The sequence below is a fragment of the Tursiops truncatus genome, chromosome 11, assembly GCF_011762595.2.
Source record: "Tursiops truncatus isolate mTurTru1 chromosome 11, mTurTru1.mat.Y, whole genome shotgun sequence".
NCBI lineage: Eukaryota > Metazoa > Chordata > Mammalia > Artiodactyla > Delphinidae > Tursiops > Tursiops truncatus.
The window spans coordinates 57,947,255-57,974,474 of record NC_047044.1 but is presented as its reverse complement, the minus strand read 5'-3'; the positions used below and the strand labels follow the sequence as shown (position 1 = coordinate 57,974,474).

General features: G+C 39.7%; 2 protein-coding genes and 1 non-coding gene across 5 annotated transcripts in view; 1 reads left to right on the top strand and 2 right to left on the bottom strand.

Moving 5' to 3' along the window:
- Positions 1–505: 505 nt before the first annotated feature.
- PRIM1 (DNA primase subunit 1) lies at positions 506–26,070 on the bottom strand. Its single transcript, XM_019918594.3, has 13 exons — positions 25,909–26,070; positions 24,270–24,427; positions 14,362–14,468; positions 14,218–14,291; positions 12,950–13,086; positions 12,477–12,535; positions 11,354–11,463; positions 10,766–10,857; positions 10,456–10,597; positions 9,164–9,233; positions 8,641–8,729; positions 3,181–3,279; positions 506–1,620 (listed from the first exon to the last, which is right to left on the bottom strand). The coding sequence occupies exons 1-13, from the start codon at positions 26,009–26,011 to the stop codon at positions 1,601–1,603; spliced, it is 1,260 nt and encodes a 419-aa protein (XP_019774153.1). The 5' UTR covers positions 26,012–26,070; the 3' UTR covers positions 506–1,600.
- LOC117314377 (small nucleolar RNA SNORA11) lies at positions 25,182–25,311 on the bottom strand. Its single transcript, XR_004529124.1, has one exon. It is a non-coding gene; the product is annotated as a small nucleolar RNA SNORA11 (small nucleolar RNA).
- The window catches only part of HSD17B6 (hydroxysteroid 17-beta dehydrogenase 6), a 34,703-nt gene continuing 33,533 nt past the window's right edge, over positions 26,051–27,220 (top strand). For all 3 annotated transcript variants that reach the window (XM_019918731.3, XM_073788498.1, XM_073788496.1), the window contains exon 1: positions 26,051–26,269. The gene's annotated coding sequence lies outside the window, so the exon portion shown is untranslated. The remainder of the gene's footprint in view (positions 26,270–27,220) is intronic.

The window sequence follows — 27,220 nt, the reverse complement described above, 5'->3', positions numbered from 1 at the left end:
TATGGATGAGAAGGCAAATCAGCTAGGGAAGTCAAGTCTTTATGTTTCTGTTGTCTTCAAGAACCAAACACTCTTTTGCACAAGCACAATATATTCTGTAATTTATTTTATGGGCAATTATACCGGTTTTTATCAAGGGCTCTAATATTAAAGCATTAAAATGTTTTAATGCTAGACATATTGGAAGCCTAAAACATCTCTTGCTGAAAGCATAATACCAGTCTTTCTACTCATTCTGAGTTAGGATGGACTAATGAGTCTTTAGTAATTAAAAATTTTTTATTTACTTGGCTGCGCTGGGTCTGCGAACTTGTAGCTGCAGTATGTGGCATCCAGTTCTCTGAACAGGGATGGAACTGGGGTCCCCTACATTGGGAGCACAGAGTCAGCCACTGGACCACCAGAGGAGTCCCAAGTCTTTAGGAATTTTGTATTCAGGAGTTTTAATTGACCAGTCACTGTTTTCCAAAAACACTGAACAATACATAGTAAACAGAAGCTCAGATGAGGAATTTTACACAATAGTCTTTAATATTTTTTCTTAAAAAATTAGAAAAAAAGAAATGAAAGGCATTTCAGTGTGTTGACTGTATTATATATCTGTTTTATATAAATCAAAAACAAAAAACGGACTGTGGCAATGGAGAATACAATGTTATACGTAGTGCAAAGGAAGGAAAATTTTCATAACTCACGGAAAGCACCAGCCTGATAGCTTGCTTCTCAGTGTTTCTCAAAAGACAGAATGTAAACCAGAATGACTGTTTTGTTAGGTTGGTTGTAAAACCAGGCAAAAGAAATCTGACACTTCAGAATCTATCACACGAAATCAAATACAGAAGAAATGAAACCTTTAAAATTAAATTTAAGTGTCTGGAGATATAGAGAGTCCAACTGTTTCGACAAGTACAAAAGGTTTTATGCTGGTGAAGTTGGTTATTTTTTCTAAATTGCTTAGAAAATTGTTCTGAGGGAAGAAGTTAGGAGCTACAATTGCCAACAGTTGTAAAAAATATTCTACTAGGCCCTAATATTGTAACATAGTAACTCGTATCTTTTGAACTAAAGTTTTAGTAGGTGTAGATGCTCATTTCAAAATAATTTTTTAAAAGACAAGCAGCGGGGTGTGGCCTGACCAATAAAAATATTGGGAGTGACTGAATACACACTCCAGGTATAATTGACTTAAGTGTCTAAGACTTAAGAACAAAATGCTCATTCACCTAGAAATATGGAGGCTGAATCTGGTGAACTGACATCAAAATCTTGGGCATATTACTGCTCACTTACCTCCATATATGGCAACTGGTAGAAGTGAGTACCTATATCAGAAATCTTAGAATTATAATATTAAATTTTACAAATTAATCTGCAATCCACTTATATCCTCCTATTATTGCTCCTTCCAGGAGCCTGAATATTCTCCTTTGGTGGTCTCAGGAATCTTTTCAACATAATTATTTTTCAAGAAAAGAAAATTTTGCTTTGAGCATTAAGACACATACACAGTTCTGCTATATTTATTAAATGGCTCTTGAAGTATTTGATTCTTGGTTGAAGGGAGAAGATATCCACATTGGTAAAAAGGGAGTTGTTATCTTCAGAAGTCTTTTTGTAAATCTAAAATAGAACAGATTTTTATCAAGGATAGTAAAGGAAAACAAAACAAAGCCCATTTATTTCACATCCTGATTTGCTTAATGCTTCCATTAAATTCACATCATGCATAAAGATTTGCTTTCACATTTGCTGAAGCCAACATTATAGGCTGAGCTAGTACAGAACAAGAATACAAAGGACTTAATATGACCAGTTGGAATGGCAGCTTCAATGAGGCTTTCCAAGTTCAGAGTCATCACTGTTCATTCAACAAGCACATATTTGTGTGGCTACTATGAGTTAGAGCATTATCTTAGGCACTACTTTTTAACCACCACACATTTTGTTAAAAAATGAAGTGGAAAGGGAGTTTGTATTTTTATAACACTGCCAGTTTTCTATGGTATCCATCAATCTCTTGAATAATATTCACTGTTGATTTTTTTCCTTTTGGCTTACACATATGCTCAGGCATCTCCTATTCAAAGAACTCTTCCTTTGACACTGCTATCCTCCTAGCACCTCCTTCTCGCTCTTATATCCAACAGGATTTTATCAGTTCTCTACTGCATTTGACACTTGATAATCTCCTTGAAACTTTCCTTTCCCTTGGCTTCTGTGACACTTTTACTTAGATCTTTCAACTTCCAAAAAATCATTACCAAGTTTCAAGGATGGCTCCAGTAGTTGCACTTTTTGGAGATCTCCAATTCTACTGTCCTAATACTAATAGCTCAATTGATCTCTTGGGCTCTAGTCTATCCCCTGCTTCTCCCCAGATATACTGTTGCTAGATTTATCTTTCTATTATAGATAAAACTACAAATCATGGCACTCCCTTTCTCAAAAACCTTTAATAGCTTCCCTGTCCCATCTGAATTAAGCTCAAACTCCCAAGACTGGAATTCGAGGCCATCTATACTCTGGCTTCAGTCTGCTTCTTCGGATTTCTCTCCCATCACTTCCTGACGCATCTTTTACCAGATAAGCTGTACTACTTGATGGCCTCTAGAGTGACTTGATGCTTTCCTGCTTCTATGCCTTTGTTCCTGCTGTTCCTTCAAGAATGAACAACCTGTCTCCTTTTTCCACTCCTGTACCTTTACCTCATCAAATCTCTGCTTGCGGAAATCCTACTCATACCTCAAGGTATGATATATTAGCATTGGGGATTAGAATTCGTACAGCAGCTCACTGAAATAGAGTTCAAATACCACCCTTTTCATATAAAATCTTCTCAGGTTCTCTCAATCAGACGAGATCTCTTAGCATTTTGTACTTCTTTGTTTTGTACCAGTTAGTACTCCTTAAGGGCAGGGGAGCCATCATGTGGAATTCATCTTTGTATAATTCATTTTTGTTTCCCTCATAGTACCTGACACATAGAAGGTGTTAAAATGAGTGTGTGCTGAATTGAATTAAGGGACCCTACTTTTCAAAATACTAAGGATAGTGAGATAAACTAGTAACTTTTCTTGAGAGGAGAAAGATTACAGCTCTAAAAATTGTTCACTTGCTGGATGTTTTAAACTACCTGTACTAAGACCTAAATAGCTATAAGGGAAAGGTATAGAATCTTACCACTCTTCTTGAGAAGTTCTCCTTTTCGAGATTTATCCAGGTTTTCAAGAAACTGCTCAAAAACTTTTACAAAAGGACCTAGACTGGTCTTCTTGTAATCTAAATTATGAAGACCATGAATTATAATTAGCATTTTGGCAGCAAGAATAACATGAAAGTATAAGTTTCTTGTAAAAATTCTCTAGAATAGCGCTGTCCAATAGAAATATAATAAGAAATGTGTAATTTAAAACATTCTAGTAGCCATATTAAAAAGGTGAAATTAATTTTAATAATGTATTTTATTTAACCCATTATATCTAAAATATCATTTCATCTAAAATATCATTTCAACATGTGATAAAGATTGAAATATTTTACATTCTTTCACACTTCTTTGAAATCTAGTATTTTGTACTTAAAGTACATCTCAATTTAGATACTATATTATCATTGGAAATACTTGATCTAGATTTAAATTATAAAATATATAGATAAAAAAGCTCATATAACTAATTTTTCCAAACATACTTAAAAGTTCTCCAATAATTGAATCGATTATCAGTTTTAATTAAAATTAAAAAAAATCTGTGGCTAATAGCCACATGTGGCTAATGTATCAGACAGTGCTGCTCTAAAACATCCAAACCACGTGTACACATCTACTCTAGCAGTCAGTCATAGCATCATCTACTGCTATGTGTTAAGTCCCATCAAACATTCCTTCCTTTAGAAATTGTGGCTTTAATAATAAATAGTTTTACCAACAGAGCAAAACATTAAAAATGTGAAGTCAGGGCCATGCCTTCTGACAACAATCAGAAGTTGATAGTCACATGCATTAAGTACAGGTATTCTTTGATCTATGAAACAGTCTTAAAAATGTACATAAAATTTTGAATACAGAATCTTAATCATCCATTTAATTAAACAATCTATAATTAATACCCAAAGGAGGCAAAAATCTAATTGAGATCAAAATGAGGTTTGGATTTTGTCTGCATGGAATTAAGAGTCCTCATAATAGTTTACCAGAAAGAGTAAAAAAAGAAACTAGGGACTTTGCCCTTGGTCCAGTGGTTATGACTACACGCTTCCACTGCAGGGGGTGTAGGTTTGATCCCTGGTTGGGGAACTAAGATCCCGCATGCCACGTGGCCAAAAAATTAAACAAACAAACAAAAAATCTTAAAACAGAAAACAAAACATAAAAAAGAAACTATACTTAAAAATTTTTTTAGTAAATGTTATCTGACTTACTTGGGACTGGAAAAGGAATCTTGATGAGAGTATTATGGATGAATATCTCAATTGTGGCAATTATGAAAGTAGATTATAATTTTGTTCTAAATTTTTAATATATAAATTTTCTTAAGATAAATAAACTTATACCAAAGAAACAATTTAGTTTGGGTTCAACCACATTTTACTTTGAACCTTTAATTCAAAATTGTAAGCTCCTTGGATGAAGGCCTCTATATTTGTTTCACCATTGTGGAATATATAATAAGCTCTCCATATAATTATTAAACAAATACTTACAAATTAAACAAATATTTACAACTGCCTATTATACAATATATTGAGTACTATGCTAAATTATAAAAATGTATAAGCCATACTACTTGGTCTCAAGAAGTTTTTATTTTTTATTATTATTATTTTTCTTTGCGGTACGCGGGCCTCTCACTGTTGTGGCCTCTCCCATTGCGGAGCACAGGCTCCGGATGTGCAGGCTCAGCAACCATGGCTCACGGGCCCAGCTGCTCCGCGGCATGTGGGATCTTCCCAGACCGGGGCACAAACCCATATCCCCTGCATCAGCAGGCGGACTCTCAACCACTGCGCCACCAGGGAAGCCCAAGAAGTTTTTATTTTTAAAAATTTATTTATTTGGGCCATGCTGTGTGGCTTGCAGGATCTTAGTTCCTCGACCAGGGATGGAACCCGGGGCCCAGTGGAAGCTCGGAGTCCTAACCACCGCACTGCCAGGGAATTCCCTCAAGAAGTTTTGGAATGAACTGGAAAAACAACTCCTGTATGTAGTGATAGAAAACAATATATAATTAAAGGCCAAACAGGCATATGGATAAGTATGAGTCCAAAGAATTGACCAGAGCTTCCCTGGGGGTGCAGTGGTTGAGAATCCACCTGCCAATGCAGGGGACATGGGTTCAAGCCCTGGTCCAGGAACATTCCACATGTTGTGGAGCAACAAAGCCTGTGCGCCACAACTACTGAACCTGTGTGCCACAACTACTGAAGCCCACGCGCCTAGAGCCTGTGCACTGCAACGAGAAGCCACTGCAATGAGAAGCCTGTGCACCTCTATGAAGAGTAGCCCCTGCTCGCTGCAGCTAGAGAAACACTGCATGCAGCAACGAAGGCCCAACACAGCCAAAAATAAATAAATAAAATTAATTTAAAAAAAAAAAAGAAAAAAGGAATTGACCAATCAAAGTTGACTGAGGTGGCTATGAACTAGGTCTTAGAAAAAAAGATTTAATTAGATAGAAAGGAGAGTGGAGAACATTCCAGGATTTGAGAAGTAGAAGGGAAGCAGCAAATGGTACTAATCTGAAAGTGGACAAAAGCTTACAATCACAGAAACTAAAGAAATAATAAGGAACTTACATATCCCCTATTCCAGCCTCCCACTACCTCTAGAGCATCCCTGATTTACTGATGGCTATTAGCCTTTATGAATACTTGAAATGATAGGCAGTGCAGTTTATGTTTGAACACTTGTATTTATTACAAAGCTTCTCCTTATAGGGAGCCAAAACTTGCTTGCTCAAAACCTCTGAACAAAGGAAAAAGATGTCCACAAAGAGATAATATTAAATTTAAAAAGTTGTGTTACAGTAATATATGCACTTGGTTAAAAAAAGTAAAATAGTCCTAACAGGTTTATAGTGGAAAAAAATAGCAGCCTCCTGCCCTAATTCTGACCTTTCCATCTTCTTGAATGGCAACTACTTTTTTCTTTCCTAGCATTCACTTCTAAAAATGAATACTTCCATTGTTACTTAGAAATCTAAGGCCATTCTTCCTAGCTCTATGGCTTTTTTGTTGGGGAGGGGTAGTAGGAGGAAGGGGTCTGAAAGCTCTTAAGATCTTCTCTTAATTCTCAGTGTTAAATTTCAAAATGATGTGCCTTGGTGTAGGCACATCATTCTTATTATGCTGAGCCCTTTCAACAAGGGCTCATTTCTGGGATGTTGTCCTATATAATTTTGACAATTTTTTCCTCTCTGTTTTATTTATTCTTTTTCTGTCAGATATTAGACCTCCTGAACCAGTCTTTAATTTTATCTTTCTTTTCCTTAATAAAACAACTAACTTGTCTTTTTTGTATTACTTTCTGGGAAATCTCAACTTTTCTCTTCCAGCCCTTCCATTGAATTTTTTATTCAAATGGTGATTTTTTTGATTTTTAAGATCTCTTTCTTATTCTCTGAGTGTTTCTTTTTCATAGCATTTTGGTCTTGTTTCATGGCTACACTATCTTCTCTTATTCTCTGAGGATATCGTTTTTCTTTTTAATATAAATGTATTTATTATATTTATTTTTATTTTTGGCTGTGTTGGGTCTTCGTTGCTGTGCGTGGGCCCTAGTTGCGCAGGCTTCAATAGATGTGGCATGCAGGCTCAGCAGCTGTGGCCCGCAGGCTCTAGAGCACAGGCTCAGTAGTTGTGATGCATGGGCTTAGTTGCTCTGTGGCATGTGGGATCTTCCCGGACCAGGGCTCGAACCCACGTCCCCTGCACTGGCAGGCGGATTCTTAACCACCACACCACCAGGGAAGACCAGATATCGTTTTTTTTTAAAAAAGGTTTCCTGGGCTTCCCTGGTGGCACAGTGGTTGAGAGTCCGCCTGCCGATGCAGGGGACACGGGTTCGTGCCCCGGTCCGGGAAGATCCTACATGCTGCGGAGCGGCTGCGCCCGTGAGCCATGGCCGCTGAGCCTGCGCGTCCAGAGCCTGTGCTCCACAACGGGAGAGGCCACAACAGTTAGAGGCCCACGTACCACAAAAAACAAACAAACCAAACCAAACAAAAAAGGTTTCCTTTGTTCCTTGCATTGTCTGTTTTCCCTGAGTTCTTTTTTCCAGTTTATTTATGTTGGAGACTTTTTTCCGATATTTTAAACAGAACGCTTGTAATCATTCTACAAATAATGATGGTGGAATGTACTTGTTTACGTATTAAGTTAGAGCTAGAATATATGAAGTGATATTTGAACTTGGAATCTGAAAAAAGGGTAGCAACATTTGACTAAAAAGGTCAGAGATGAGAAATCTGCACTGCCCATTACAGTAGTCACTAGCCACATGAGGCTATTTAAAGTTAAATGAAATTAAAAATCCAGTTTCTCACATTTCAAGTGCTCAAAAGCCACATATGGCTAGTGATTACCATTTGGGCCATGCATAACATTTCCATCATCACAGAAAGTGCTATTGGACTCTACTGCTATAGTGTCTCTTGGGTATTGGTATAAGAAGATTTGACTTTCACTAACAGGAAGTTTTATATTCCCAGCTCCTTCAAATTCTTGAATATACAATTCAATCACAGTTTAGACAGAACACTCATCTAGCTATAAAGACAAAGTAGAGAACAAAATATTGCATATATAGTAGTTGTTAAATAAATAGTTGTTGAATATAAGACTGTGAGATTCACTACTGGGCATATACCCAGAGAAAACCATAATTCAAAAAGACACATGCACCCCAATGTTCATTGCAACACTATTTACAACAGCCAGGTCATGGAAGCAACCTAAATGCCCATCGACAGATAAATAGATAAAGAAGACGTGGTACATATATACAATGGAATATTACTCAGCCATAAAAGAAATGGAATTGGGTCATTTGTAGAGACATGGATGGATCTAGAGACTGTCATACAGAGTGAAGTAAGTCAGAAAGAGAAAAACAAATATCGTATATTAATGCATATATGTGGAACCTAGAAAAATGGTACAGATGAACTGGTGTGCAGGGCAGAAATAGAGACACAGATGTAGAGAACAAACGTATGGACACCAAGGGGGAAAGTGGCGGGCGGTGGTGGTGGTCGTGGGATGAATTGGGAGATTGGGATTGACATATATACACTAATATGTATAAAATGGATAACTAATAAGAACCTGCTGTATAAAAAAAAAAAAGACTGTGAGATTCAAACAACTATCAAAACCAACTGACAATTTAATCTTACAATATAGATCCTGGCATTCAGATGTTACTTGTGAATATTTGTTGACTCAAATTGGATTCAACAGCACCATCTAGGCAATTGATGAAGGACAGAAACATTGCTATAATATTATTTGTTACTGAGCTGGTTTCAGGATAAACATTGATCTATTCTGGTCTGAATCCAAGGCGAGTTAATTACTGGAGTCACAGAAAGATGTCTATATAGAAAGATTATGTTAAAGTGAGACTTCAATATATTAACCTACCTCTGGTTCTATGTTTGATATCAGATTCAGCTCCGTTCTCTTTTTCTTCTTCTTTAGTGGAAATAACATCCAATTCATGGCAAATGGAACTACAGATAGTAGAATAAGATAATTTTAAAGTTGGTTCTTGGTCAACATTACCCAGTGTATGAAAGCACATGAATCTCACAAGATTTTCTGTGAAAAAATTGTGTGGCCAACTAAATTTGGGATATTCTAAAAATGATAATCTCTTCTTGGAGTTTTCCATGCACATTAGCATATTAAAGACCAGGAAATTTTGCAGTAAATAACTTTTAATCTGCTTAAGTCAGCATTTCCCAAACTTATTTGAACTCTTTTTGCATAATAGCAGCTGAAAAACTTGTGTTCTATGGAACTCACTAGGAAATGTTGCTCTGCTAGGGCATCATCATACAGCCTCAGAGAAGCTGCCTCTCTTGAAGGGATCTAATCCAACATACGTCACATTTAGGACAACAATCACAAACAAAAAATGAGTGATCAGTAATCTGGAACATACCTGATGGTTGGAACAGTAAATGGATCAAACTGATCCACTTTCTGTAAATCAATAGGCACAGAAATGCGACCTGTGAGAATCAAAAGTTATAAACTGAAGACTGGAATACAGATCATTATAAGCTGTCTCCTATGAGTTATTTTTGGCTAAAATTTTAATCTAAGGCTTAGAAAGAGGGTTAGACTCATCTGTTAAGAACAGTATTTAGGCACATTAGGTGTGTCTTTTTTTTTTTTTTGCGGTACTCGGGGCTCTCCCGTTGCGGAGCACAGGCTCTGGATGCGCAGGCTCAGCGGCCATGGCTCACAGGCTCAGCCACTCTGCGGCACGTGGGATCTTCCCGGACCGGGGCACGAACCCGTGTTCCCTGCATCGGCAGGCGGACTCTCAACTACTGCGCCACCAGGAAAGCCCTAGGTGTGTCTTTTATTTCTCTTAACAAAACACCAAAAAATAGATGTGAAAGACTGTTGAGCTATTACCTAGTTGCTGTTATTTCTACTTTTATTTCTATCTTCCTCTTCCCTATATCCTCCTATATTTAAGTACAACAGTCTCAAATTTAGAGTCCTCAAAATGGAACAGAATAGATGGAAATAGTTCATTTCATTACCTTGAGTTATTTGCTGAAATTGAAAAGACACCTATGTGTTGGCAGTTCTGAAAAGGGGCTGTATAAATGTATACACTACAGAGTCACTGTAGATTATTAAAGGAAACAAGGCAATTTGGGAGTATTTTTAAAAAAAATTATTTATGGGACTTCCCTGGTGGCGCAGTGGTGTGTTAGTTTCTGTGCAATGGTGTGTTAGTTTCTGCTTTATAACAAAGTGAACAAAGTTGCTGGCTGCACTGCGAGGCTTGCAGGATCTTAGTTCCCTGACCAGGGATCAAACATGGGCCCCATGAGTGAAAGCGCCAAGTCCTCACCACTGGACCACCAAGGTATTCCCCACAATTTGTCTTAAGACTGTGGACAAGTCACTTAAACCTCTTGGGCCACTGTTTTCTCATCTGTACAATGAGAGCTATTGTTCTGTGATTTCTAAGTTCCTCTCCAACTCTACTTCTAACAATGAACCTCAGAAACCCAACTAAAAATTATTTACATAGTGGAAACTCATCAGGCAGCTACTAATCAACAATTGAAAAGTCAGTGAACGCGGGCATTAGCTGACAGAACAAGTCTTCAACCTTTACTATTTCAGACATTCACACCCAGTGATATGCTTTCTAAAACAAAAAATAACTTTGATTTTTCTTTTATTTTCCTTACTTTCTTTACATAGTACCTGTTTTAGGATGAACACTAAAAGGGCTCTTCAGTAAATGATTGATTCCTTTGCTAACATTGATATCCAGTCGTGGAAAACAGTACTGGAGCATGATCTCCCACTCAAGCCAGGGTCCACATTTGTCATTTTTGCTGTTATTCTAAAAGTAGATGCAAATCCAGCATGAGGATCAGTAGGAATTTTTGAGGATTTCTTTAAAGTGATTAAAAAGTGATCTTCATCATCTTTAACTTAGTAAGCAAAACAATCAGAATTTAATTAAAAATTGCATTATTGTATTTGTAATACAGATTTCAATGGAATATACCTGACATCTGCTGGCTGCTTTCTTCAAATGCTCCCAGCGCTGAAGTGAATTGTGATGCTTTTGGAAGCTTTGTTGAAGTTCATCATGCATTGGTGATGGGTCATTAAGGAACACACTCATTTAGGGCACATCAACGAACAACTTATTTTCAGTATGTATTACCACAAGGATATCTAAAGTTCACATAGAAAGTAATTATTGTTTTCTAAAATGCAAATATTAAACACATATCCTTAGAGAAATTCCCTTGTTAAACTATATTAGATATAACAAAGAATGCCAAAATAACTGTATAGTTTAAGGTAAAACTGGTCCCTGGTCTGTACATATTTTGAGGATGATCCCACATCCTTTAAGTAGTCATTAATTTTAGGAGGATCAACTTTCAAAATGAGGAAATTTATTTACAAAACGGCCTCGCTTCTTATTGTATTCCAGACTAGAGATTAAAAAACGCAGAAACACAGGAGATGTTTTGTGTAAAAACATTAGACTTATAAACATATGAGAATATGTAGGCAGAACACATTTATAATATCATAGATCAATACAAGTAGCTCACATAGAAATGGTCTTGGGAAAGGATATTTTCAGGAACAAGGGCTAAAATCTTATCCCAGCTTTCTTTATTCTCAAGAATATCTTGATCAACCAAGGCATAGTCTTCAAAGTATTTTTTTATTATGTTTATAGATTTTCTGTAGGAATAACAATAACAAAGTCCCAACACTATTAGCAACACATATGCCACATGGCTTTTGTCCACTTGGAAGGCTAGTACTTATTTTCACTGAATTTCTAAAACTTAACTAGATAAAACTGGAATTACATCTCTTCACAGGGTTGTAAGAGTTAAATGAGACACTCTAAGGGGAAAGAACCTAGCATAATACTTGGTTTAGACTAGATATTCAAGAAATGTTTACTTTTTAAACTCCACAATTTAGAAGGTAATAGCATCATTAGTTTGTAACAAGGGTGGAAAGCAACCAAGTCAGGACAGCATAATAATACATCAGTAGTAGGATGTGGGATACAGTCTATAGTTTCTACTCTGAATTGCTTGCTTTAACATCTCAACACTTACATAGTGCTTAGCAGTTTGAAAATAGACTTCACATCTACTGTTTATTTATTTACCCGCGCCCCCTGCAGTGGAAGCACAGAGTCTTAACCACTGGACCGCCAGGGAAGTCCCTCTACTGTTTCATTTTATCTTTGCCACAACTCTGTGAGATAGATGGAGCAGACATTGTTCTCCCTATACTGATAAGAAACAGAGGCTCTAAAATTTATCAAGGTTGTATTAAACTGGCAGAATAGGGATTCTTACTCCTAATGCAAATCCTCTTTCCATTATCCTGGAGAAGTAGTGAATTCAGTGGAATCAAGCAGACCAGGACATGAATCCTGAATTTAATAATTACTTGTGTGAAGCCAAGCAAATTATACAATCTCTCCAAATCTCACTTCTCTCATCTGTAAATGGAGATACCATCATGTATCTAATGAGGTTGTTGTGAAGACCAATGAGAATATTTGTGAAGCACCTATCATGAATACTGGAGTGTATAAAATAGACACTCAATTAACTCTAGCTATTATTATTGTAAAATGCTACCCCAGCAGAGAAAATTAATCAGGTAATTCTAAAAGCACATGCAGGTAAATCAGACACAACTTAAACTTCATGGAGTCTTTTCCAACAGACCTGACAAAAGGATGAATTTTTTCACTTAAGTGAACTTTCTTTTTAACATCTTGACCACCCTGAAAAACAAACCATCACAAAAACACTTCGTGTATATTATGTAACATAAATGAAATAATTAAAACTTTCTTTAACGTGTTCTAAAGATATTGATTAAATTCTGTCAGAGTATAGAACCTTCGATGACATTTTATATAGTCTCAATACATGTAACTTTCTGGGTTAACTTCACTTGACATACTTGAACCAGAAAAGTAAACTAATCTTCCTTATGCCACAAAGGAGGATGCTTAACAGCAAAATATGAAGCATCTTAAAAAATGTAGCTACTATGATTTTAATTGATCTACTGGTAAAATCATCTACTCTGAAATACAAATTCTTAAAAGATAGTTTAATTTTGTTACAAAACATACCAGGCTTGGTCATATCTAGCAAACAAAGAAATGTAAATATCATTAAGAAGACCTTACCTTTACAACACTCAAATATTCAACTATCCCAGAACGTACTGCAGAGGACAGTTTTCTAACTGATTCATCACAGACCCAGCAATGAACACCTCTTCTTCCAGAATATACCCAGAGACGATGTTTAAATCCAAAGTCCTCTGACAAGGGGAGAAAAAATAGGTTTTAAAACAAATCTATGAATTCCTGGTTCTTGCTTACTTCTTTAGCTTCATTTTTTTAACCTCTTATCCACATGTACTCATCTTAACTATATTAGTTGACCCTTGAACGAAGTGGGGATTGGCGTGCCAACGCTCCCCAGTCGAAAATCCATGTACAACTTATAGTGGGCCCTCCGTAGAAACAGTTCCTCTGCATCAGTTCCTCTGTGTTTGCGGTGCCACATCTGCAGATTTAACCAACTACAGATCATAGAGTACTGTAGAATTTACTATTGAAAAAAAATCTGTATAGGTGGACATGTGCTGTTCAAACCCTTGTTGTTCAAGGGTCAACTGTACATTATTTGTATTGGGTTGGCCAAAAAGTTCGTTCAGGTCTTTTGTAACCTCTTACAGAAAACCCCGAATGAACTTTTTGGCCAGCCCAATAGTTTCCCATGCCCCCATGCTCTTGCCTTCAGTTCTTTACCTACCCTGGTCTCTCTGCTAAGAATGTCTTCATGCCCCAGTACTTCCATTTCTCTCCCTGACCAACTGCCATTTATCTCTAAAGACCCAGTCTAGGGATATTAAGAGATTTAATAAATTTAAAGTGTTTGAAACAGTGCCTGGTACATCATAAGCCCCCTATATAAGAGTTAGCTATTATTATTATCATTATCATCCTCATCATCACCTCTTCTAGGAAGCCTTTTCTCATCTAATCTCTTCCCATTCCTGTATGCACTCCTGCTGTTCTATACCCCCATAGCATCCCGTGCATATTAATGCATATGTAATCCTGAATTTTCTTGTTTCCTCCTTAGACTGCATAACCTACCTGAAGTAAGAATTGTTATCTTTCATAGTTCCCTCATCTAGCACAGTACCTAGCCTGCAAAAGTTGCTCAATAGATTGAATTGGGAAAAAATTAAATGATTTGATCAATAGCTTTATCAAAGTTTTAACTACAACTTTATTCTAATCTTTTATTTTCCCTACCATATGTTTCAAAGAAACATGTCAGTAATTTATGAGATTTGACTATAAAATGGTATAGACAGGTTACTATTCAGAGGAAAACAGATTCTCGCATTTGACCCCACTCAGATACTGTTAATACTTGCCCTTCAATGCTCGGTCAATGATGTGTATGGCCATCGTCATGAGGGTCCAGCACTTAGAACATATGTCTGCAGAACTGGAGCAGAATCATCATTACTCCTTGTCAGTGATACCACCCACCTACCATCAAAACACGTGGAACTCACCTACAACATCTCCTCACATCATCGTAGTCTGTCATGTCAATGTCAAACACCAGTTCTTTTTCCTGAGCCTGGAAAGCTCCCAGCTTCACTGTATTGTGTTGATTGGGCTACAAGTACAAAATAACAATCAGTTTCTATAACAGCTGCCATGCTGCCAGATATGCTTATTTTCTACCTACACAGAAAAAGTGGCCAAAGAGAAGTGAAGAAACCATATAATGCCAAGTCTATGTCAGTTGAAGCTCACTGACTCGATCCTATACATCCAGAATGGATGACAGTGTAACTTTCATCTACTTAAAACAAGATGTGATAAATACGTTACCATATTTTTTCTCTAGTTCCATTGAGATATAATTGATATATATGACATTGTATAATAAACATTTGTTGATCAATAGAAATCGTAACAATGAGTTTTTAGGTTTCTGATAAGGAAAAGTACATACAAATAATTAATGCCCTACTGCAAGGTATTTTAAGGACCTTAATTGTTACTGAACATATAAGTAACAGAAATGTATTTAAAAATTTTCAATAATTCAAAAACATCTCTCAATTAGTCTGGTTCAAGCTGTAAGTAATCTCCTTTGAGGCGATAGACTACCTGGTAAAGAAGGTGGACTGAATACAAATACTTATTTGGCTTCCTCTAAACCTGTGCAAAAATAAATTTTTTTGTTTTGTTTTGTTTTTTGTTTTTTGCGATATGCGGGCCTCTCACTGTTGTGGCCTCTCCTGTTGCGGAGCACAGGCTCTGGACACGCAGGTTCAGCGGCTATGGCTCACGGGCCCAGCCGCTCCACGGCACATGGGATCTTCCCGAACCGGGGCACGAACCTGTGTCCCCTGCATCGGCAGGCGGACTCTCAACCACAGCGCCACCAGGGAAGCCCTTTTTTTTTTTTAAAAGAAAGGCACAAGTCTTTTATTCATTCACTTACTTTTTAATTCTTATTGAAGTATAGTTGATTTAAAATGTGTTACTTTCTGCTGTACGGCAAAGTGAATCAGTTTTAAATATACATATATCCACTTTTTTAAAAAAAATTATTTATTTATTTATTTTTGGCTGTGTTGGGTCTTTGTTGCTGCGTGAGGGCTTTCTCTAGCTGTGGCGAGTGGGGGCTACTCCTTTTTTCTTTTTTTTTGGCGGTACGCTGGCCTCTCACTGTTGTGGCCTCTCCCGTTGTGGAGCACAGGCTCCGGACGCGCAGGCTCAGTGGCCATGGCTCATGGGCCCAGCTGCTCCGCAGCATGTGGGATCTTCCCGGACCGGGGCATGAACCCATGTCCCCTGCATCGGCAGGCGGACTCTCAACCACTGCGTCACCAGGGAAGCCCAGGGCTACTCTTGGTTGCAGTGCACAGGTTTCTTATCGTGGTGGCTTCTCTCATTGTGGAGCACGGGCTCTAGGCGTGTGGGCTTCAGTAGTTGCAGCTCGCAGGCTCAGTAGTTGTGGCTCACGGGCTCTAGAGCACAGGTTCAGTAGTTGTCGCGCACAGGCTTAGTTGCTCCACGGCATGTGGGATCTTCCCGGACCAGGGATTGAACCCATGTCCCCTGCATTGTCAGGCGGATTTTCAACGACTGCGCACCATGGAAGCCCCTATTCACTCTTTTCTTTCTATTTATTTATTTATATTTTGGCATGCAGGATCTTAGTTCCCTGACCAGGGATGGAACTCGAGCCCCCTGCAGTGGAAGTGCAGAGTCTTAACCACTGGGCCGCCAGGGAAGTTCCTATCCACTCTTTAGATTCTTTTCCTATATAGGTCATTACAGAGTATTGAGTAGAGAGTTCCCTGTGCTATACAGTAGGTCCTTATTAGTTACCTCTTATACGTAGTAGTGCGTATATGTCAATTCCGATTTCCCAATTTATCCCTCTCCCCTCCTTTCCCCCCTGGTATCCATAAGTTTGTTTTCTACATCTATGACTTTATTTCCTTTTTTTTTTCGGCTGCGCCCCACAGCATATGGAATCTTAGTTCCCCGACCAGGGATCAAATCCGCACCCCCTGTGTTGGAAGCGTGGAGTCTTAACCACTGGACTGCCAGTGAAGTCCCTGTGATTGTATATCTGTTTTGTAAGTAAGTTCATTGGCGTAAGTCTTTTAAAAAAGAACCAGAGAGGGGCCTGGTGCTGACCTGAGCAGCCCCTTTCCCTGCCTGACCTGCATGACCAGGCCCCTCCCCAGGAGGCACAGCTGGCTGAGGGACGGGCACTGGGTACCTCAGGGTGAGCAAAGGCCACGGGGCTAGGGGCACAGCCTGTACTCCCACCCTGAAGTTCCCCAACTGCACCTTTGTTGAATTGTGGTAGCTAGGAGGATCTTGGGGTGAAGGATGATGTCTTGGCAGCTGAAGCTGGGGCAAGAACCCTGGGCTTGGGTAAGGAGCAGGGGGAAGAAAGTATTCTGGTCTTAAGTCCAGCTCTGTCCTCAGTAGGCTCTGGCTTCCTGCCCTGGCTTTCCTCTGATGCTATAAATTTTCTGGTCCCCCTGGGTCTGGGGACAGTGTTGCCTTCCATGTCTAGAGAAACTGTTGTAACCAACCTTTTCTAACACAATAAAGAGGTGTCCTGGAAAAAAAAAAAAAAAGAACCAGAGAGGAGACAATACCACCACAATTTTTATAAGGAGAACCAAAAAACGGAATCTTCAGCTCTCAGTAAAGGATAAGAAGGAACCCAATTTACACCTCAGAATCCCCAAAAGTCTCAGGAATAGGTGACAACAGGCATCTCTGGAGGTGAGATTAAAAACAAGAGGATTGATTTAAAATCTACTTATGAAGCAGTTAGTTCCCCATAGTGCTAAACTTACTCTGTGGAGCTAGGTGACTGTGCTTCCATTTCCCTGGCAAAGATACCTGAATTATTATCTGCAGAGTGTAAAACAGAGGGTCTCTGGGCTGGGGAGAGGACAACAGTTACAGTTGAAGAAGGATGTGTTGTACAGATATTCAGAGGATTAATTAGACCTTTACATGGGGAATGCTGAGACCCAGCCCTCTCCTCCGTACCCTTCCACTAACACCCCAGGCAGGAGACGGGAAGATTCCTTTCTGAAGACTCTGTCCAAGTGTGCCAGGCACTGTTATTAGGCTCTAGGAATAGATCAGTCATCAACTGGAGTTTTCATTCTAGTAAAGATCTAGAGAAATTGACATCAGAGATTCGCCCCAATAAAACAGCCCAGCCAGATCACTCTGTAGTAAAGAAATCTCAGCCATGTATACAGAGTCTCCAATCAGCTTTTTAGTACTCTATTCTTAAATATAAGCAACAAGCAAGAAACTACCAGACATATGAGGAAAACCTCTGATATGAAGGAGTGAAAAAAAACAGAAAAAAAAATGCACCTTTAGAGAAAAGAGCCTGTGGAACAGAAAAAAATTTTAAAAACTATCATTGATATCCTCAGTGAGAGAAGATGTATCAATGAAAAAAGTACAGGATGTCCTAAAAAAAAGTTCTTGGAAATGAAAATATAATAGCAGAAATGAAAAACTTTTAAGGAAATTGCCCAGAAAGTAGAGAAAAAGGAGACTAAAAAATAGGAAGAAAGGGCTTCCCTGGTGGCGCAGTGGTTGAGAGTCCGCCTGTGATGCAGGGGACACGGGTTCGTGCCCCGGTCCGGGAAGATCCCACAGGCCACGGAGCGGCTGGGCCCATGAGCCATGGCCGCTAAGCCTGCGTCTCCGGAGCCTGTGCTCCACAATGGGAGAGGCCACAACAGTGAGAGGCCTGCATACTGAAAAAAAAAAAAAGGAAGAAAAAAAAAGAATTAGAAGACCAGTCTAAGACATAAAATCACCTTTAGGAATTCTAGAGACCAGAGAAAATAGGTAGGAAAAATTATATTAAAAATAAAAAGGGTCAAACAAGAGGGCAGACCGAAGAAACAAGAAGAACTATAATCCTGCAGCCTGAGGAACAAAAACCACATTCACAGAAAAGATGAAAGGCAGAGGGCTATGTATCAGATGAAGGAACAAGATAAAACCCCAGAAAAACAATTAAATGAAGTGGAGATAGGCAACCTTCCAGAAAAAGAATTCAGAATAATGATAGTGAAGATGATCCAGGACCTTGGAAAAAGAATGGAGGCAAAGATCGAGAAGATGCAATAAATGTTTAACAAAGCCCTAGAAGAATTAAAGAACAAACAAACAGAGATGAACAATACAATAACTGAAATGAAAAATACACTAGAAGGAATCAATAGCAGAATTACTGAGGCCGAAGAACAGATAAGTGACCTGGAAGACAGAATGGTGGAATTCACTGCTGCAGAACAGAATAAAGAAAAAAGAATGAAAAGAAATGAAGACAGCCTAAGGGACCTCTGGGACATTAAACGCAACAACATTCGCATTATAGGAGTCCCAGAAGGAGAGGAGAGAGAGAAAGGACCCAAGAAAATACCTGAAGAGATTATAGTCGAAAACTTCCCTAACATGGGAAAGGAAATAGCCACCCAAGTCCAGGAAGCACAGAGATAAATCCAAGGAGAAACACGCCGAGACACATAGTAATCAAATTGGCAGAAATTAAAGACAAAGAAAAATTATTGAAAGCAGCAAGGAAAAAATGACAAATAACATACAAGGGAACATAAGGTTAACAGCTGATTTCTCAGCAGAAACTCTCAGCCAGAAGGGAGAAGGGAGTGGCATGACATATTTAAAGTAATGAAAGGGAAAAACCTACAACCAAGATTACTCTACCCGGCAAGGATCTCATCCAGATTTGATGGAGAAATCAAAAGCTTTACAGACAAGCAAAAGCGAAGGGAATTCAGCACCACCAAACCAGCTCTACAACAAATGCTAAAGGAACTTCTCTAACTGGGAAACACAAGAGAAGAAAAGGACTTATAATAACAAACCCAAAGCAATTAAGAAAATGGTAATAGGAACATACATATCAGTAATTACCTTAAACGTAAATGGATTAAATGCTCCAACCAAAAGACACAGGCTCACTGAATGGATACAAAAACAAGACCCATATATATGCTGTCTACAAGAGACCCACTTCAGATCTAGGGACACATACAGACTGAAAGTGAGGGGATGGAAAAAGATATTCCATGCAAATGGAAATCAAAAGAAAGCTGGAGTAGCAATACTCATATCAGATAAAATAGACTTTAAAATAAAGACTGTTACAAGAGACGAGGAAGGACACTACATAATGATCAAGGGATCAATCCAAGAAGAAGATGTAACAATTATAAATATATATGCACCCAACATAGGAGTACCTCAATACATAAGGCAACTGCTAACAGCTATAAAAGAGGAAATCAACAGTAACACAATAATAGTGGGGGACTTTAACACCTCACTTACACCGATGGACAGATCATCCCGACAGAAAATTAATAAGGAAACACAAGCTTTAAATGACACAATAGACCAGATAGATTTAATTGATATTTATAGGACAGTCCATCCAAACAGCAGATTACCTTTCTTCTCAAATGCGCACAGAACATTCTCCAGGATAGATCACATCTTGGGTCACAAATCAAGCCTCAGTAAATTTAAGAAAATTGAAATCACATCAAGCATCTTTTCTGACCACAATGCTATGAGACTAGATCTCAATTACAGGGAAAAAAACGTAAAAAACACAAACACATGGAGGCTAAACAATATGTTACTAAATAACCAAGAGATCACTGAAGAAATCAAAGAGGAAATCAAAAAATACCTAGAGACAAATGATAATGAAAACACGATGATCCAAAACCTATGTGATGCAGCAAAAGCACTTCTAAGAGGGAAGTTTATAGCAATACAATCCTACCTCAAGAAACAACAAACATCTCAAACACACAATCTAACCTTACACCTAAAGGAAATAGAGAAAGAACAAACAAAACACAAAGTTAGTAGAAGGAAAGAAATCATAAAGATCAGAGCAGAAATAAATGAAATAGAAACAAAGAAAACAATAACAAAGATCAATAAAACTAAAAAATAAATTAAAAAAAATAAAAAGGGTCAGAATGGCCATTATCAAAAAATCTAGAAACAATAGATGCTGGAAAGGATGTGGTGAAAAGGGAAACCTCCTGCACTGTTGGTGGGAACGTAAATTGATACAACCACAATGGAAAACAGTATGGAGGTTTCTTAAAAAACTAAAAATAGAACTACCATACAAACCAGCTATCCCACTACTGGGCATATACCCTGAGAAAACCATAATTCAAAAAGAGACATGTACCACAATGTTCATTGCGCACTATTTACAATAGCCAGGACTTGGAACCAACCTAAATGTCCATCCACAGATGAATGGGTAAAGAAGATGTGGCACATATACAAAATGGAATATTACTCAGTCATAAAAAGAAATGAAACTGAGTTATTTGTAGTCAGGTAGATGGGCCTAGAGTCTGTCACACAGAGTGAAGTAAGTCAGAAAGAGAAAAACAAATACCATATGCTAACACATATATGGAATCTAAAAAAAAAAAAATGGTACTGATGAACCTAGTTGCAGGGCAGGAATAAAGATGTAGACATAGAGAATGGACTTGAGGACACAGGGTGGGAGGGGGAAGCTGGGGCAAAGTGAGAGTAGCACTGACATATATACACTACCGAATGTAAAATAGTTAGTTAGTGGGAAGCAGCAGCATAGCACAGAGAGATCAGCTCGGTGCTTTGCGAAGACCTAGAGGGGTGGGAGAGGGAGGCTCAAGAGGGAGGGGATATGGGGACATATGTATGCATATGGCTGATTCACTTTTTTGTACAACAGAAACTAACACAGTATTGTGAAGCAATTATACTCCAATAAAGATCTATTAAAGAAAAAAAAAAAGGAAAATTTCCCAGGATTGAAGGATATGAGCTCATGATCATATGTGTCCATCAGGTATCTAGCACAATAGATGAAAAAAGATGTACACCATTAGGGACAGAGGGGATAGGTAGAAAATCCTAAGAGCGGGGCTTCCCTGGTGGCGCAGTGGTTAAGAATCCACCTGCCAATGCAGGCGACACGTATTCGAGCCCTAGTAAGGGAAGATCCCACATGCCGTGGAGCAACTAAGCCCGTGTGCCACAACTACTGAAGCCCATGTGCCTAGAGCCCGTGCTCCGCAACAAGAGAAGCCACCTCAATGAGAAGCCCGCGCACCGCAACGAAGAGTAGACCCCGCTTGCCGCAACTAGAGAAAGCCCGCACACAGCAACGAAGACTCAATGCAGCCAAAAATAAATAAAATAGGTACAACATTAAAGAAATAAATTTTTTTTTAAAAAAGAAAATCCTAAGAGTTTCCAGGTCCAACACAATGGAACAGGAATCAGAATGGCATTAGTCTTCTTAACAGCAACATTGGAAACTCGAAGATAATGTAGCAATGTCTTCAAAATTCTGAGGGAAAATGATTTACAAACTCAATCATTAGTTAAGCATAAAGATAGAATGAAGACATTTTCCAGATACAGAAGGTATGAAATATTTTGTCTTCCATGCACCTTTTCTTAGGAAGCTCCTGGAGGATGTGCTCCACCAAAACAAGGGAGTAAACCAAAAAGAGAACATAGGATCTAGGCAACAAGGATCACAGGAGAGAGGTAAAAGGAAACCAGGGTGATTACAAGTTCATATTTACCCGTCAGGCTTAGAGAGGAGGAGTTAAGAAGGCTGCAGGAGAAATTTCTTCAGGATGAAACTGACAAAATACTTGATGGATCTGAATACATTGGGAGATTTATATAATTAGCAGTTTGGGGTTGAATTAGTGATCTAATCCTAATTTTTAACAAACATACAAAGAGCATGTGGTAATAGGAAGGTTCTCTGTGTGGTGAGGGTAGGGGGTGAGACTAAAAAAACCCTAAACTCTCATCTGCCAGAATGGAAGGTCAGTAGATAATGCTTAAAATGGAAAAACAGAAGAAATATAATCATGTTATTTAGAGACAAGGAGGCAAATACCTTAACAATCAGCAAAAAGAAAATGCTTGCCTCTGGGGAGCAAAAACTAGGGGGAAAAGTAGGAGACCTTAAAAAAAAAAAGCCTAATTAATAGTAGTTGATTCTGTAAACTACGCGCATAAAACTGATAAAAATCACAAACAAAACACACAAAAAAGGTGTACAGATGCCTCTGTCTTGGTCCAATTAAAAAAAATGACACTATCCCCCCCCCCTTCTGTGCCAGGGAGAAGGAGTAGAGTGACAACTTGACCCTTCTACAGAGACTTCAATTTTTTGTTTTTTTTTTTTTTTTGCGATACGCGGGCCTCTCACTGCTGTGGCCTCTCCCACCGTGGAGCATAGGCTCTGGACGCGCAGGCTCAGTGGCCATGGCTCACGGGCCCAGCCGCTCCGCAGTATGTGGGATCTTCCTGGACCAGGGCATGAACCCGTGTCCCCTGCATCCGCAGGTGGACTCTCAACCACTGCGCCACCAGGGAAGCACGAGACTTCAGTTTTAATCTCCACCTCTGAAGAGGAGTAAACTGTTCCAAAGCATTTTCCCTGCCTGCCTTATCTTACCTCTTCTTCTCCCCTTCCCCTGGGATTTAGTCAGAAAACCTGGACTCAGGTCCCATCTCCCTCATTTAGAAATTGTGTGACCTAGGGCAAATTATCGAAGTTCTCCTTTGTGAAAAGAATAATGAGGGCACTTCCCTGGTGGCACAGTGGTTGGGAGTTTGCCTGCCGATGCAGGGGACACGGGTTCGAGCCCTGGTCCGGGAAGATCCCACATGTTGCGGAGTGGCTGAGCCCGTGAGCCACAACTACTGAGCCCAAGGGCCACAACTACTGAAGCCTGCGCACCTAGAGCCCGTGCTCCGCAACGAGAGGACACTGCAATGAGAAGCCCACGCACTGCAACGAAGAGTAACCCCCGCTCGCCGCAACTAGAGAAAGCCCGCACACAGCAACGAAGACCCAACGCAGCCAAAAATAAATATAAACAAAATAAATTTATATTAAAAAAAGAATAATGAGGATTGATATGAAAAACAAGCTATACAACATATGAAAAAGCTCCATACAAAAGCTATTATTTCATGTGTATATTTTCCCCACCATGTGTGTATTTTTAAGGAGAGGAAGAAGGACAATTTTGGTATGTTTATTCATTCAGCAGATAATTACTGTGTACTCTCTGCCTAGCAGTATTCTAGGCACTTAGAATGTATCAGTGAGGTGAGCAGGTAGGAGGAATGGCAGGCTGCAGACGCCTCACTGAGTAAGGACTTAAAGGAGGTGAGGGAATGAACCAATAAGATATTTGGGGAAATGGGTTCTAGGCAGTGGAAACTGCTTGAGCACGGGCCAGTGTGGCAGGTGAGGAGTGACTGAGCAGGAGAGAGGGGCTCTTACTTGGAGTGAAATGGGGAGCCACTGGAGAATGGTTTTGAGCAGAGGAATCATGACAATCTTGTTTTAAAAGGATCCTTCTGGCTGCTGTGTTGAGAATAGAGTCTAGAGTCTACAGGAGCAAAGTGTTAGAAAGTTTTTACAGTAATTTAGATTAGAGATGGTGATGATGATGGTAGCAGCACTAGTAGCAGTGGTTGGATTTTAGGTATTATTATGGTAGAGCTAAAGAGATTTCCTAGTGAAACAGATACAGGTGTGAGAGAAATAGAGAAATCAAGAATGATTCTCTCCAATGCCCTCTGTGCTCAACCACGCTGACTTCCTAGTCTTTTAGCCAGATACTCTTTTTTTTGTTCTAGTGAGAATACAACCAATTCACTTCCAAACTATTTCCAGTCAGCAATGTAAAGCATCAAAGGACAATTTGTGGCTCTCAACTAAAATAAACTCTAAAAATTTATCTCAAAATGCTAGGGGCACCAATCCATTCTTGGTTTAAAAAACAACAAACTACATAAAAAATGGATTTCTTACTCTGTGGGAATATACCGCGCCTATATCAATCTTGTACGGATTCATTTTCTGCAGCTCCTTTTCCAGATCACTCTGGTTGTTGAAGGATTGGTAACGAATGTAAATATCATCTTTCAATGTGAAGGAAAATTCACGGTGTTGAAAGTAATTCTTTACCACTGCAAAATAAATGTACACTTTAAAAATTAATTTGGTACTTTACCCAGCTCAGAGCATTAAAACATTAACCAATGAGAATATATATATTTTTTTCTTTTTAATTTGTGCTTTTATTTGCCAGTATAACTACAGTAACCTGCAAACTTTCTTATTCTAAAAAGCACATTTTACATCACAGTCCAACAAACACATATATAATGTGTATACATATATAGAAGTGAAACAAAGGTTTTGCCAAAAACGTCTACCCTGAGTGTTAATTCTTTTTAAGACTTTTTTTTAAAAATTAAGGCTGAACTGCACTGACACATCATAATCACCAAAGTCCCTAGTTCATCTTAGGGTTCGCTTTACGAAGTGAATAGTGTTGCACATTCTACGGTTTGGACAATAGTATGATGACATAAAATCATTATAATGTCATACAAAGTATTTTCACCGCTCATAAAAACTTCTGTATTCTATGTATTCATCTCCCCTCCCCGCAAACTCCTGGCAACCACTGATCTTTTTATTGTCTCCATTGTTTTGCCTTTTCCAGAATGGCATATACACGGAATCTATTTTTCTTTTTTCCTTGAATAGAGGGGTTCAAAGCCTTTATGCCTATAACACCACTCATGGCCCAGCCACACGTGGACCGGACACGCTCCAGGTGGCAAACTCCCCCACTGAATACTGTAGCTTTCCTCCCAGTACTGAGCCCTGTCCCACTGGTCCTGCCCAGCAGCCACGTGCAGGTGAAGGGGGCATACGTGTTGGGTATCTGTTCATAGGAAGGCCACAAGTTTTGTGCCCCTTGTCACAATGAACCCTAATTCCTGTTGGGTGTGTTGTAAACACATGAGCCATTTCTTCAGACCCCCTGCTCTGAGCACACCCCAGAGAAGATATTTTTAATGAGTCCTCTGTGCTCAGCACTGTGCTACATGTTAAAAAAAAAAGAAGACAAGAAGTAGTTCCTAATTTGAAGGGGTTTACCATCCCGCATCTAACAGGGAAAAGTAAAAATGAGGAAAAGATGCAGAAATATTTTCAATATGTAATACCACCTCTTTTTCCTCGGTGGGCACTAGTAAATTCCTGGGAAGAGTTAAGTACCTCTCCTCTTTTAGGAGATGCCCCTCTGTCCCTGAGCTGATCACGCCTCTGCAGCTTCATGCTATGACCCGGTAACCCCCCCTTGGCTGCAGATAAACACCGAACCGAAAGTGAGTCCGACCACTTGAGTCTGACCAAGGAGTGATAGGAGCAGCGGCTCTGCCTTACAATGCGTAGCAGTAGGCTGGTCATTACAACCTCTCTCGGCCCATTTACACCTCAGAGGTGAGGGGGAGGGCTCAAGATAACGCAAGACGGTGCCCGGCACAACGCCTGGCGCACAGGAGGCGCTTCATATTGTCATTCCAAGGTACCCTCCTGAAACCTCCTCACGTTCCCCTCCCAACCCACTTCCCACCCCGCTCCCCGCCTCCATCACCTCCGCCATAGTTGAGCCAGCGATAGTACTGGGCGTAGGGAAAGAGCCTCCGGTAATAAAGCTTAAGCAGCTCGGGCAGCTCGGCGGGGTCAAACGCCTCCATGAAGCGCGGAACTCAACCCAGGGAGGCCGGCCACGAGAAATGGCGGGAACCACACAGCCGGAGCCCCCGCCACTGCGCAGGCGCATCGTGGCCGCGGCCGGCGGTCTGCAGGGGCCACTGGGAATTGTAGTTCCCATTCGGAGGTCGGCCTGAGCGAGGGAGGCGCTCCCGCGGTCTCCACCCGCCCGCTTCGACACTCCACTGCTCAGGTGGGCAGAAGGAGGCTGCGCCCATTCCAGGGATATCTTCTGCCTAAAGGTGAGCCTTGAAGCATATAGATTTAGGTTATTAAGATGAAGTAAAAGAGATGTTCTCCGCTAACTTTATGACTGTTTTAGAAACAATGTTAACCAGTATCTCTTTTTTTTAAGATTAAAAAATTTTTTATTTATCTTTGGCTGAGTTGGGTCTTCGTTGCTGCGCATGGGCTTTCTCTAGTTGCGGGAATGGGAGCTACTCTTCGTTGCGGTGCGCGGGCTTCTCATTGCAGTGGCTTCTCTTGTTGTGGAGCATGGGCTCTAGGCGTGCAGGCTTCAGTAGTTATGGTACATGGGCTCAGTAGTTGTGGCTCGCGGCCTGTAGAGCACAGGCTCAGTAGTTGTGGCGCACGGGCTTAGTTGCTCCGCGGCACGTGGGATCTTCCCGGACCAGGGCTCGAACCTGTGACCGCTGCGTTGGCAGGCGTATTCTTAACCACTGTGCCACCACGGAAACCCAACCAATATCTTTTAAAGAGGGTTTGGAAATTAGTTCTTTGTAGAATTACTAGGTCCAATATGTGGAAATAAATGATGACCAACCAAATGAGAAAAGCAAAAGCTATTTATTCAAGAGCTTGCTATGTTTAGAAAGGGAGTCAGCCACCGTCACTTGTATTTTGGCAGAGACTCATAGACAGGCAGAGGAGTGGAAAAGATTAATAGTGAAAAAAGGGAAGGTTTCAGGTATGTCCTGATTCAAGGCTGTTTTCATGGGTAAGTTGTAGGTGGGCTAACTCAAGAGAGGGGCATCCTATGTGATTGGTTAGGGGTGCACATGTGGCTTTCTCTGGTTGGTCCTAAGTTGGAAGTGGGGACAAAAATTAGGGAAGCTCTCAGTTGTTAATCAAGTCCTGGCTATTTTGAGCGGATTGTTATATGGGTTATTTGGCTTCCTGGACTATCACTAGACACCGCAGTCTGACTTCCTATAAGTCTGACTTAAGCAGGC

Coding starts and splice junctions, on each gene's coding strand:
- PRIM1 (XM_019918594.3), bottom strand. CDS start 26,011: ATGGAGGCGTTTGACCCCGCCGAGCTGCCCGAGCTGCTTAAGCTTTAT. Junction 14,292..14,361: donor GATGTGAGGAGATGTTGTAG/GTGAGTTCCACG, acceptor ATTCTGCTCCAG/TTCTGCAGACATATGTTCTA. Junction 12,536..12,949: donor AATATTTGAGTGTTGTAAAG/GTAAGGTCTTCT, acceptor TTTGTTTTTCAG/GGTGGTCAAGATGTTAAAAA.